At 40.2% G+C, this 12,672-nt stretch overlaps 1 protein-coding gene across 1 annotated transcript in view; it reads left to right on the top strand.

Moving 5' to 3' along the window:
• Nucleotides 1-12,672, top strand: part of COL7A1 (collagen type VII alpha 1 chain) — a 360,938-nt gene that overhangs the window by 243,961 nt on the left and 104,305 nt on the right. The window contains exons 60-68 of the mRNA XM_082266262.1: nt 921-956; nt 2,233-2,268; nt 2,580-2,660; nt 2,838-2,873; nt 4,576-4,647; nt 6,069-6,113; nt 10,113-10,148; nt 10,581-10,616; nt 12,343-12,447. Coding sequence (XP_082122388.1) covers nt 921-956; nt 2,233-2,268; nt 2,580-2,660; nt 2,838-2,873; nt 4,576-4,647; nt 6,069-6,113; nt 10,113-10,148; nt 10,581-10,616; nt 12,343-12,447 — 483 coding nt within the window. The remainder of the gene's footprint in view (nt 1-920; nt 957-2,232; nt 2,269-2,579; nt 2,661-2,837; nt 2,874-4,575; nt 4,648-6,068; nt 6,114-10,112; nt 10,149-10,580; nt 10,617-12,342; nt 12,448-12,672) is intronic.

Consider the following 12,672-nt stretch of genomic DNA (forward strand, 5'->3'; position numbering starts at 1 on the left):
TTTGGGTGGCCAGAACTCCGCTTTAAGTCATTTTTTCACCTTTCCATCTTTTAAATCATCTGCCATTGTTGTTTTAACTTTGGTTTTTTTTTCTGCCATTAAATACCTTATACAGCCCTCTTCCTCTTTCTTGCCTGGTAAAATGTCTAGGCTAATGACATCATGCACAGCTCTCTCTCACTCTTGTGAGAGTTTGCCTGTAAGAAAGGAGGGGTGAGTAATAGGAGAGCCAATGAGCGCTGCAAAGCTGGAGGGCGCTGGATGAGGGTGTAGATAACAGGAGACTGCAAAGATCATGAGGATCCATCAAGAGAGAAGAAATGTGCAGGCAAGCAGTGGTGTGAGTGTGTCTGTCTATATATATGTGCGTGTGTATATATATATATATATATATATATATATATATATATATATATATATGTGTATGTGTGTGTGTGTATATGTGTATGTATGTGTGTGTGTATGTATGTGTATATATATATATATATATATATATATATATATATATATATATATAAATATGTGTGTGTGCCTCTGTGTGTCTGTGCAAATCCAGGAAGTGAACAGGCAGCAGCTTCAGCTGCCCACAGTTAAAATGGCTGCTGCAAGACTTAGTGGAGGGAGATTTCTGCAGAATATTTGGCAAGTAGAGAATTCCAGTATATATAAAATAATATGCAAAGTGGTTGGAGGGAAGCTTCAGAATGGCAAAGATGTTTAGTACAAATTATGTGAGCAGAATGCAGTTCCTCTTTAACATGTATGTTACCATGTTGATACAGTACATAAATAAAGTATTTGGAAAAAATTAATTTAGGTATTAGTTTAGAACAGTAATAAAGGAATATCCAGTCTATACACTCAGGGCTGGTGCAACTGAAATAAGAATCAATTATTAAATTCCTCCTATTTTCCTCTAGGGTGTTGAAGGACCCAGGGGATCTCCAGGAAATCGGGTGAGTTTCTTTATTTTTAGGATTATACAAAATCCTGAGTTTAGAGTATGATCATTTAAGTCTTGCTGCTTTGTTTAAAAGGCAAAGTCAAAACAGTAAAAAAATGTGCAGGTTTAAAAGCAATTGGTCTCTATGAAGGGCTGCAAATGCGGTGCACACTGAGCTATGCAAAAAACACCCCTTGCTAATAACAAGGCTGAAGAACCTTCTTTATTAAAAAATTTATTTTTCTAAGAATTTACTGTAAATTCCTTTTCTCTGAAGTCCATTGACAGACGTAGCTCTTATGCTTCTTATACCATAGGGTTATGCTGCCCCCTAAAGGGGTAGTACTAGGCAGGAAAACATTCACTGACACGCCTATAGGGGCTGTCCTTCACGGCATAACCTGACACACACTCTTTTACAACCCTGTTTCGTAGCAAGCAGTGAAAAAGAAGACACAAACCATCTCCATATCAGAGGGGTGGGTGCTGCGTCTGTCAATGAAAAGGATTTTACGGTAAGTTCTTACAAAAATCCAGTTTTCTCTATCATCCATTGACAGACGCAGCTCTTATGCTTCTTATACCATAGGGACATCCCAAAGCAGTGAAGGCATAAGGGATGGGAAGAATGCAACCAGAAAAAAAAACAGGTAACATTTTCCAAAGGCTAAACGTAGCCAACTGGGTAACAAAGCTTAACCAGGAACAACAGGAGCTTACCTATAGAAAGCAAATTTAAACCCCTGAAAGAGAAAAACAATTCTCTTTAAACAGTAAAAAGGATGCATCCGAAGATGCCAACAAATCTACCTTGTAGAATTTTGTAAAAGTATGCATGGACGACCAAGGCGCTGCCTTACACACATAACCCTATGGTATAAGAAGCATAAGAGCTGCGTCTGTCAATGGACGATAGAGAAATCTATATTTTTATTTTTCTTAATTTATTTATTACATTATGACCACTTGCAGACAGCAGGGGGAACTCTAAGGATGTCTCAAATAGCATCTAGTGAGGTAAACAGGGACCAGAATGACACCTTCCCCCCCCTTCCTTCCTATTCCCACTTCCTCAGTAACAAAACAGAATCATCTTAACTACCGAACAAACATTGTTTGGAAGAAAGCAATGCTGGGCCTTCTTATTAGAAAGCCTAGCATGCTTTGCTGCACAGCTTCATGTACATACTCCATTAAAAAGGTTTAATTGCAAAACATTTTTTCAAATGAAACTGATAAAAAAGACATTAAACTTTTCCACTAAATTCTGTAATTTCAATGCTTTTCAGGGGGACCCTGGAGATCGTGGAGCTCCTGGCGAAAAGGTAACCTTATAAGAATTGTTACTCATAATCAAAAAATGTCTGCAAAGAGGATCATGAATGTGAAGTGTACTGATTTTTTTCTTTTATTTTACATCTTGCGATGTTATGCTGCCTTATTTTGGAAGTGGAGCCCTGTCCATGCCGGTGTCCTTCATTCCACCGGATCCTGTGCTAATAACATCCAGATTCCCAGTGGCATGAAGTGCATCAGCTGAGGCCATAAGCAACAATCACCAGCTGTGACAGATGACCTCAGCCATCTTGATCATGTGATTAAGAAGTAAGAATATTTTCTTTTAATTTCCCTAAAGGGAGATCGTGGACCTCCAGGAGCTGATGGAAGGAATGGAGTTGATGGGAAGCCTGGACAGCCTGGACCTGTGGGACTAAGAGTAAGTGAAAGAGTCTTGTAGACTAGAAGAGAAAATGATCAGATACACTAGAAGACCAATGTTAAAGCTTAATAAAGACTATTGTCTCCAAATGGCAGTAGGAATAGCTAAGTAAGAATTAAAATACATTTTTTAACACTTCTGGTCTTTAATTCACCGCTTTCCTTTTACTTTTAGGGTGACCCAGGAAAACTAGGGGAACCTGGGAGAGATGTAAGTATTTCACTGCATACCAAAGTGCAACACAAATGGTCAAGCTACAGAACCCAACATCCCCAACTGTTTAAAAGTTCAGGCATGTCCTAGAAGTTAGAACTTGTACTTCCTCACCTTGTACATTTTCTTAAGCAAATAGTCTTAGTAATCGTATTGCAAATTGTCTTACCTGGAGCCAGTAACAGCACTTCCTGTTGCAAGTTGACAATGAAAAGCCAGGTTGTTGACCAGCCATGTGCACTAATTCATTTGGCCATTGGGCTATCTATCAGGTTTTCTAGATAACCAGAAAAAGAACCAAGTGAAGGAGCTCATATGGCAGGCTGACAATGCTGTTGCTAATTACGAGGCATTTGACTTGTTTTGTAAAGAAACACTATTAATGGCTGCAGGATCTCCGGGTAAGAAACTTTGCAACAGTTTTCCTTAAAATGGTTTGCTTAGGAAATCTGTACTCAGCAAGACATGAAACCAAACATATCGAAAAATAGATTATTGATTTACATACACTTTAAAGTAGCAGGTTGACTCTGCCTTAGGAAGAGGGAGCCCCGTACACAGGCGTCGATAGTTGGCCGTGAATTTTCGGCCAACGTCCGATCGGCCGATTTTCGGCTTGTTAGTATGATGCTTCTGACAACCGACTCCAACTTTTCAGCCGAAAAAAATCTGGTGTGCAGGCTATAACATTTTTGTTGGCCGTCACCACAATGGCCGATTTTCCGTCAGTCAGTACAGATTTCGGCAGACAAAAATCTGATGAGCAAGACTGGGCATGCTCAGAGATAAAAAAACACACGGAAAGTAAACCATCACATGACATCACTTCTGAAGTAGATTTTTGTTAGCCGAGAAAATTTGTGTGCAGTCTAGAGCACATTTCAACCAACACAACAACACTGGACAAAAGTCGGCCGATCGGTCGGGCGATAATCGTTGCGTGTGTACGAGGCATAAGGCTGGATTTGTGAAAAAGGTTTGCGTAAGATGAGGCCTAGGGATACAAAGCATTAGTGAGGGAATGGACTTTTGTTTAACTGTCCCATTTTTTTATTATGAATCTTACTTGTGTAATCCAATAATTATAACATAGTTAAACAAGAACCGCAAGAGAAGGCTTATTTCATGAAAAAGTAGTGAAATTAAAAAGTAAATTAAATCTTGATACACCTGTTATACAGCATCGTTGGGCAGCACAGTGCCTTAGTGGTTAGCACTTATGACTTGCAGCACTGAGGTGCTGAGTTTGTATCCTGGCCAGGACATCAACATCATGAGGTTTGCATGTTCTTCCTTTACTATAGTTGGTTTTCTTTCAGGGGACTCTGCTAAGAGCCATTCAGGACTTATATTTCATAAATTTTTAATATTTTTATCATTTTATGCACCATCAATTGGTCAATGGACTCATGGGGTGCTCATTCACCTTCTGCAACCAAAGAAAACAGGTTCAACTACCTCTTGCCATAATCAGTCTATGTAGGTGTTAGCACTGAACGTGCCATAAAACTATAACACAGAGACATTCAAGCAAGTTGGAAAAGTAATCTTAAATTTCATGCACCAGTAAAAATAATCAACATGAGTTCTGCCTATTGTGCTTGACAAGGGGGCTGCCTAAATAAAGCTAATCTTGCCCATGAAGTCTGACCCCTATGTCTTAGCGTTTGACTCATTTTTCTGATTTTTCAATTTCCAGGGGCTTCCGGGACTTCGAGGAGAGCAAGGACCACCAGGCCCACTTGGACCGGCAGGTCCCCCAGGGGTAGCGGTAAGCAGCCAATGTCCATAATGTCACCTACATGCCTCTGGTTTTCTGCTTTATATGTTTCTGTATGGTCTATACTGTCTAGGAGGGATCTTTGAGTAGTTCATGTTCTTACTTAGATGGACTGCAACATTTTACATTCATAGGGTGGATTTACTAAGGACAAATAGACAATGAGCTTTGCAAGTACTGTTGTGCTCCTTTTTCCCAGAGCTTAGTGAATACGGTAAAGCTCTGATGATTTCCATTAACCAATCATGTGCAAGCAAAAAGTATGTTTTTAATTTTTTGAATTTTACTTGTACCTGATTGGGTATTCTTTAGAAAGTGAATCTATACCACATTACATTTACTATGGAAAATTAGTGCAACTGCACTTGCAAAGTGCATAGTCTATTTGCCTTTAGTAAATCAACCCTTCTGTTGACAAAAAAAAGTCACGCAAGTGCTGTGATATTGTGCTAAGGGCCAATTTTAACAACTCAGAGCAGTCAACAATAAATGCTGATTGGTTGCAATGAGTTCCTGAACTGTATACATTGCCGATTACAGTCCCAGAAGTTTTTATTTACCCGTATTTTCCGGCGTATAAGACGACTGGGTGTATAAGACGACCCCCCTAATTTTCAAGTTAAAACATAGGTTTTGGGCTATACTCACCGTATAAGACTACCCCCCCTTCTGAAGCAAGGCAACACCATTGAAAAAAATCTGATTTCTCATAGATGTGAATCTCTCATAATATCTCCAAGGTACCCTAAGTATAAGTATGACCTGTAGATGTAATCTTTTAAGACGCTGGCTGTACGGGAATCCTGTACCGGTATACCGAATGTACCGTAGCTTTGGCTACATACAGTATACCATGCTGAGCCAATCACAGTGAGCGATGTATTCTATTATTGAATGCAAAGCCTGCTCGGATTGGCAGAGTCAGAGAGGCGGGCCGATGTTACTCTGCCAATCCGAGCAGGCTTTGCATTCAGTAATAGCATACATCGCTCTCCCTGATTGGCTCAGCGCGGTACACTGTTTGCAGCCGAAGCTACGGTACAGGATTCCCACACAGCCAGCGTCTTGAGATTTCATCTACTGGTAATACTTATACTTAGGTTACCTTGGAGATATTATGAGAGATTACATGTATTACAGTACTTGGGGTACCTTGGAGATATTATACTTAGCGTATAAGACCCCCCCCCCCCCATTTTTGGGGGATTTTTTTGAGGTTCAAAAGTAGTCTTATACGCCAGAAAATACAGGTATTTATTTTAATTTATACTGCATCCTCAACATCTCCATATGATGCATTAGCCTGTGTGAGAAATGTTGTAATAAAATAAGTATCAGATTGTCCTCAGGACTTTGTTTTTAAAGTAGATAATATATTTGAATATGCATTTCTTTTCTTTTTTTTTGTCAAGGGGAAACCTGGGGAAGATGGCAAACCTGGTCTGAATGGTAAAATTGTAAGTATCTATCTTGGATGTAAAAAAACAAATAAATGACCGCCTCTTTTAATATTATACTTAACCTATCTCTATCCGTGGGGCTTGAAAATACAGAGGGTTGCTTTAGGGCCCAAAGCCATCCATGGTTTCTGTGTGCTATTCTGGTATAATGAAGAGGTTCCCCTCTATCACTGCACAAGGGCGGACAGGATGCTGCAAAGTGCAGTTCAGGTGCACTTCAATGCATCTCAATGTGAATATGTCACAGATCATCAGCATAGATGATCTGCTACTTGTGATTTTAACAATATGTGCTTTTTCCTACCTTGCTTCTACTTTGGTGCTGCAATATAGGCCTAGGCTATATAGGCTTTACCAGATCCAACCCGCTGATTGTTATAGCAGCTACATGGTGAGTCTTCCGTCAGCCTGTCATTTAACCTCACCGTTTAGCTGTGCTCAAGCCAGCAGTCATTTATTGCCTCAGCAATAGGTACATTTTCTAGCCCAAAGCTTCAGTTCATGTTAGATCCTGCACTTTTGTATTCCCTTACCGTCTCCTCCCTCCTCCTCCAATAGGATGCCTTTTCCTTTGGCCAATTGGGAAACAGGTCTCAGGACCCGCTTCCTGATTGACCGGGAGGAGAATCAGTGTGGCAATAGCAAATATTCATTCGCTATTGTCACACAACTGGGTGGGCTCAAACACAAGGCCCGCGGGCTGAATCCGGCCCTCCAGACTATTTCATGTGGCCCATCACAGCCCTCCTGCAGCTGCAGCACCCCCTCGTCTTTGGCCCCCACCTTGTCTCAGCAGTTGGCAGCAGAGAAGAGGACAGAACTCCTCCACCAGATCGAGCGCTTTTCTATGCAGCGGTGGAGAGGCTCTTCTCTGTCTGCCCCGCCCCCCCTCAGCAGTCGGCAGCAAAAAGGAAGACAGAACTCCTCCCTCAGATCCTACGCTCTCTGTGCAGCCATAGCACCCCCTTGTCTCTGTCTTCCCTGGTCTCAGCATTTGGCTGACTTGACCCTCCTCTGGTCTTCCTCCAGACCCTGCTTCCAAGCTCTGCCCCTGCTTCTTCTAGGCAGCAGCACAAGGAGTATATTTATATAGTCTTGCAGATAAAACTGGCCCTTTTAGGCTAACCATATTGCTGATGCAGCCCTCAATGAAGTTGAGTTTGACACCCTTGTCTTTGACTTTTCCGCTAAGCTCTTCTTAGGGTTGAAGCTGTCTCCAAACATACAGATAACACAGAGGGTTCACTATCCGGTTTGTTTGCAATAGATTTTTTTTTTGGTTGCAATGAGAGGTGAACTAGATCATTTTTGAAGGTGAATATACCTGGGAAAGTTCCTAGGTCTGAATGGGCCTGTTTTCATAAGTAGACACTTTAAACACTTTGATTCTTCCAGCGGCATGGAGTAGGTTAGAAGAGAAACACGAGAGGTCAAATCCTGTTTATTTATACGTTTGGGTAACTGAGAACAGTAGCAGTGTCAGGATTAGCAGACAAAATATATTGACATTTCCTAGGCTGGAGTCATTAGGAGAAACCTTACAAACATTGGTAATAAAATTCTTAATTTATCTGATGACTTAATAATTGTTATTGGAAACTAACCCCAAAATTTTGTTTGCTTTCAACATTCGATTTTGGAATGGATTGGCTTGAAATTAATTTTCTTGGCAGTGCAGTTGCAAACAGACCCCATTAATGATTAGAAAATCAAAGGAATGTACTTAATATGAAAAATTCCGAATAGTATACAATTAATGGATTGATGCAATTAATTTTAATTTACAGAGAGAGTAATTAACTTATAAACATAGGCGCTGCCCTAAAATATTTCAAAAAACATGGTCCTGATGGCTGCATTCTAATGTATCAACCCATTTTTCTTGGCTGGGGTAAAGGATCCTCAGAGGAGACCCAGATACACCTGTCGCTGTAATCCTCTTACGCCTTGCTTTATATGGTTGGCGAAATTTGTAGATAACCTGTCTAGAGTTCAATACTTAGGCAAACCTCTATCAGAGACTTCTTTGACCATCTGGACCTATGGTTAGGAGTGATCCTTATTGCAGACATGTAGAAACCTACCCAATTTGGAATTTGCTTTCCATCTGATAATTGAACTCTGGTTTGTTCCACATTCACGTTTAAGGCCAACATGATAGCTTGCTGTCTGAAGTTTAAAAGCAGTGTTTGGTGCCTCAAGCCAAGGGGGTGGGACTTTAGGGGCTCAGTCAAATAATATAAACGAAATAAATAAAATATATAACAATTTATTCAAGACAAAATTTCATGAATGAATACATAAAATAAGTGCCAATGGGTTATAGACCCATGTGTGAGGTAGAGTAAGGTAGAAAGGTGATAATGTGAATGGTGACACGGATATAGATCTCTGTCTGTTCTGGCTCATATGGGAGACTTTAGAACGTGTTGAGAGAGAGTATATCTGAGATTTCCAACGCGTTTCGGCATTTTATAATATGTTGCCTTTATCTAGGAAAAGAGTAGGCCACCATATCTGAAAGATATAAGTGGGTAAATGTCAAAAATGCATACGTAATATATAAATATTTTCCATTCTAGCATGGAAAGGTAAGTATACACATACTTGTAAATGTCACGTTCTAAAGTCTCCCATATGAGCCAGAACAGACAGAGATCTATATCCGTGTCACCATTCACATTATCACCTTTCTACCTTACTCTACCTCACACATGGGTCTATAACCCATTGGCACTTATTTTATGTATTCATTCATGAAATTTTGTCTTGAATAAATTGTTATATATTTTATTTATTTCATTTATATTATTTGACTGAGCCCCTAAAGTCCCACCCCCTTGGCTTGAGGCACCAAACACTGCTTTAAGATTCTATTTTGGGATGTTGGCTACACCTACTATATAGGGTAACTAGGGATCAACACAAAATTTGCTGTCTGAAGTTTCCCCTTAGCTTGAACATACCCAATGTTTATAACAGGGATTTGTAGAATGAGACACAGAGAACGAAGCCCCGAAGAAGCAGTTTGTACCATGAAACATGTTGGAAAGCTCCATGTTATACACCTACTGCCTATTTTGATTACTTGCTATGTAACACTGATTTTAATATACTATATGAGTGCCGGCCTATATTTGGCCTTTGTCAGTTGATGTGTTTGTATTATTAAATCATTTTTGTATTTTTGGACATTTTTTGTATTGATGTGGAGTTGAACTGAGACTTCACCAGCTAAACGCCCATGGCCATGCTCCTTTTTTGCGTTATGATTTTTGAATGATTGTGTTGGTGTCCCCCTAGTATTGAGCTGTTTATAGCTCTTTTACATGATCCTTGCTATATACCACATCACTAAAAACTTTCTCAACTAATTTTTTGTTGTTATTGAGTGCTGATATAGGAAGTTAAGTAGTTGCTCTGCCAATGATCTAGGAAGTTATACATCTCTCTGTCCACGGAATGACTCTTTAATGTGAAATATTGGCGGATACTTGAGTAGTACTTTTCGCTGTTTGCTATTTCTATAATTCAAGGTCTCTTATATATGTTCTGGCATGATCTCAAGGTCGTATGTTCGATTTGTACTTTGTCATTTATTTCTGTTTGGATATCTTGGATATCTATATGATGCTTCTATTTATCCTGCAGAAGTATGTGTATAAGTTGTTATTGTTACATGAAAAATTTGTTTATTAAAAACTACCTGGTTCAAAAAATAAAAATTCCCGGATGAAATTCTACTGGTGTATGACCAGCTTAACCTGCACTCGACTTCTTTTGGAACTCTTTTGTAATGTTGCAGACGTTTCACCATCCTTCCAAAAGGCTTCCTCATTTCCAGTGAGTGGCACTCATTAGAAGTTGAGGATTGAACTTGGATGAATGGAAAAACAACTTCAAGATTCCAAGTGATTGTGACATACTATTACTAGCTATTATCACCATTATTGTCAAAAACCAACATTTTTATATCTGTCTTGTTTTAAATTATAGGGAGAAGACGGAACCCCTGGAGAAGATGGAAGGAAGGTAACCAAAATATAATTTTGTTTCATTTGTGTAACCATACGTATTCCAACATGCATGTTGACAATCGGGAATGTAGGGATTAAACTGTATCTAAAGCAAACATTTTCCATCCGGCTGGAGGTCCGTTCTCATCCGATCTCCCCATAGAGGACAGTGGGGATCTGACAGCTCCATCTCCACGCCATCTCCGCCTGCTCAGGACCGATCCCCCTGTGGATCAATCCCCCGCTGAGCAGAACGGACTCCGTTGGGCGGTGTGCCCGTGTGAAAGGGGCCTTACGGTGTTTTTGAATTTCAGTAACACCTGATTGTTGTAAATTTGATAATATGGCTCTTTGCCCAGTGACGTATTCCTGGTAATGCAGCAGTGTGTTTGCTTTGATTCAAGTGACATGACAGAATACTAATATATTATTTATTTTTTGACCTTAGGGTGACAAAGGCGAATCAGGGCCTGCTGGCAGAGATGTAAGTTGCAATTAACTTATTTCTGTTTACTACACCCTAAACTAAAACTATATTGTGTATTCCTTGAGCAAATGTTTTTTTTGTTTTTTTTTACACTATTCCATATTTTCATGGTTGTGGTCAGTGGTCATCTGTATATCGGACAGTGAAATCAACATCATTACTGAACTATTATTATATTATTATTATTATACAGGATTTAAATAGCACCAACAGTTTGCGCAGCACTTTACAACATAAAGGCAGACAGTACAGTTACAATATAATTCAATACAGGAGGAATCAGAGGGCCCTGCTCATTAGAGCTTACAATCTAGAAGGGATGGTCAAGTGAAACAAAAGGTAAAAACTGTGGGGGATGAGCTGATGGAGAAAATGAAAGTACAGTTGTTAGGTGGGGCCAGATAGACTTTTCTGAAGAGGAGGGTTTTCAGGGATCATCTAAAAGCTAACAGAGTAGGAGATAACCGGACAAATTGGGGTAAGGAGTTTCATAGGATGGGAGAGGCTCTGGAAAAGTCCTGGGGGTGAGCATGGGAGGAGGTAATGAGGGAGCTAGAGAGCAAGAGGTCTTGGGAAGAAGGAAGAGAACGATTCGGTTGGTATTTTGAGACTAGGCTAGTGATGTAGCTGGCGGCTGAGTTGTGGATGACTTTGTAAGCTGTTGTTAGTATTTCGAATTTAATTTGTTGGGTGAGTGGAAGCCAATGGAGGGATTAGCAGAAAGGAGTGGCAGACGCTGAGCGATTGATAAGGTGGATGAGTCTGACAGCAGAATTCATGATGGACTGAAGGAGGGATAGCCAATGCAAAGGTAAGCTAATGAGAAGGGAGTTGCAGTAGTTAAGGCGAGGGTTGACCATGGAGGGAATTAAGAGCTTTGTGGTTTCATTGTTTAGAAAGAGGCGTATTTTGGAGATGTTGATGCGGCAAGATTTGGACACGGATTGGACGTGGGGCTTAATGACTGAATGACTGCTGATATTAAATCAATTGTAGGACAAGGCTCATCATGACTCATGCAGTGATGTCTCTGCAAGGGGAATGGTTGTGAAGGTAGCTGCCGGTAGACTGTAGCACCAATGTTTGCTGTTGTTTCATATTTAACTTGCCTGACAGACTGAAGTTGCACTGCTGTGGTTACCATTACACTACCCCCCCATCTCATTGAGAAAAGGGAAGGATTGGCTGGGTTGCAGGGAGGTTTTCCATCAGTTTAGTAAATCTAAGTGAACAAAACCAGCAGTTTACAAGGGTAGTGGTTGTTACCCGAGTCAACATCATCACTCCTGCACCTCATCTGGATGGGTGCAGGTGCTAGAAGTACCTGCCCACATTGCAGCACTGAAGATCAGAGGGCTGGGATGCATTGAATAAGTGAATCTTGCCATCTAACTGGTTGGATAGTGTACATGATTTTCTGGTTATTTATTGGGAATGGTGAATGGCTGAATTTGTTCATTATCGCCATCCATGCATGAACTTTGTGGAATAAACACACCTTGATTATTTCCAGTTCTAAAGCAACTAGGCAACGTGAAAGAGAGAGAACATGTAAAAAATGTAGACTAAATAAGAAGATTGCCAGTTTTAAGTTGCAGATACCCCTTTCATCAAACAATGCAATATCACCAGTAATGGACATTTCCAATGGCTATATCCTGTTTTGGGGGCAATCTAAGAAGATCTTGTTAAAGGACTGATTAAAATGCCCTTTCTCCACCAGGGTCGTGATGGATCCAAAGGTGCTCAAGGAGAATCTGGTCTATCAGGGCCTCCTGGACCACCTGGTGTTCCCGGACAACCAGGGCCAATTGGTCCTCCAGGACAGGTGAGGTGTATGTCTTTTTCTCTGTCTACTGAATACCTAGTGTCAATGTAATAATATATAGAGTTAAACACAGGACCTGCTTTGTGGAAAATTGCAATAATACTTTTTTGCCATTCACAGCTTCTTGTATAAGAATGAACCTCTAAATCTGATTGGTTGTTGGAGGGCAATGCAAGGTGTCTGAGATATTTCTTTTTTTTTTTTATATTTTCATTTTTCTTTTAC

The sequence above is a fragment of the Pelophylax lessonae genome (genome assembly GCF_965119305.1).
Source record: "Pelophylax lessonae genome assembly, chromosome: 8".
NCBI classification, from domain to species: Eukaryota; Metazoa; Chordata; class Amphibia; order Anura; family Ranidae; genus Pelophylax; species Pelophylax lessonae.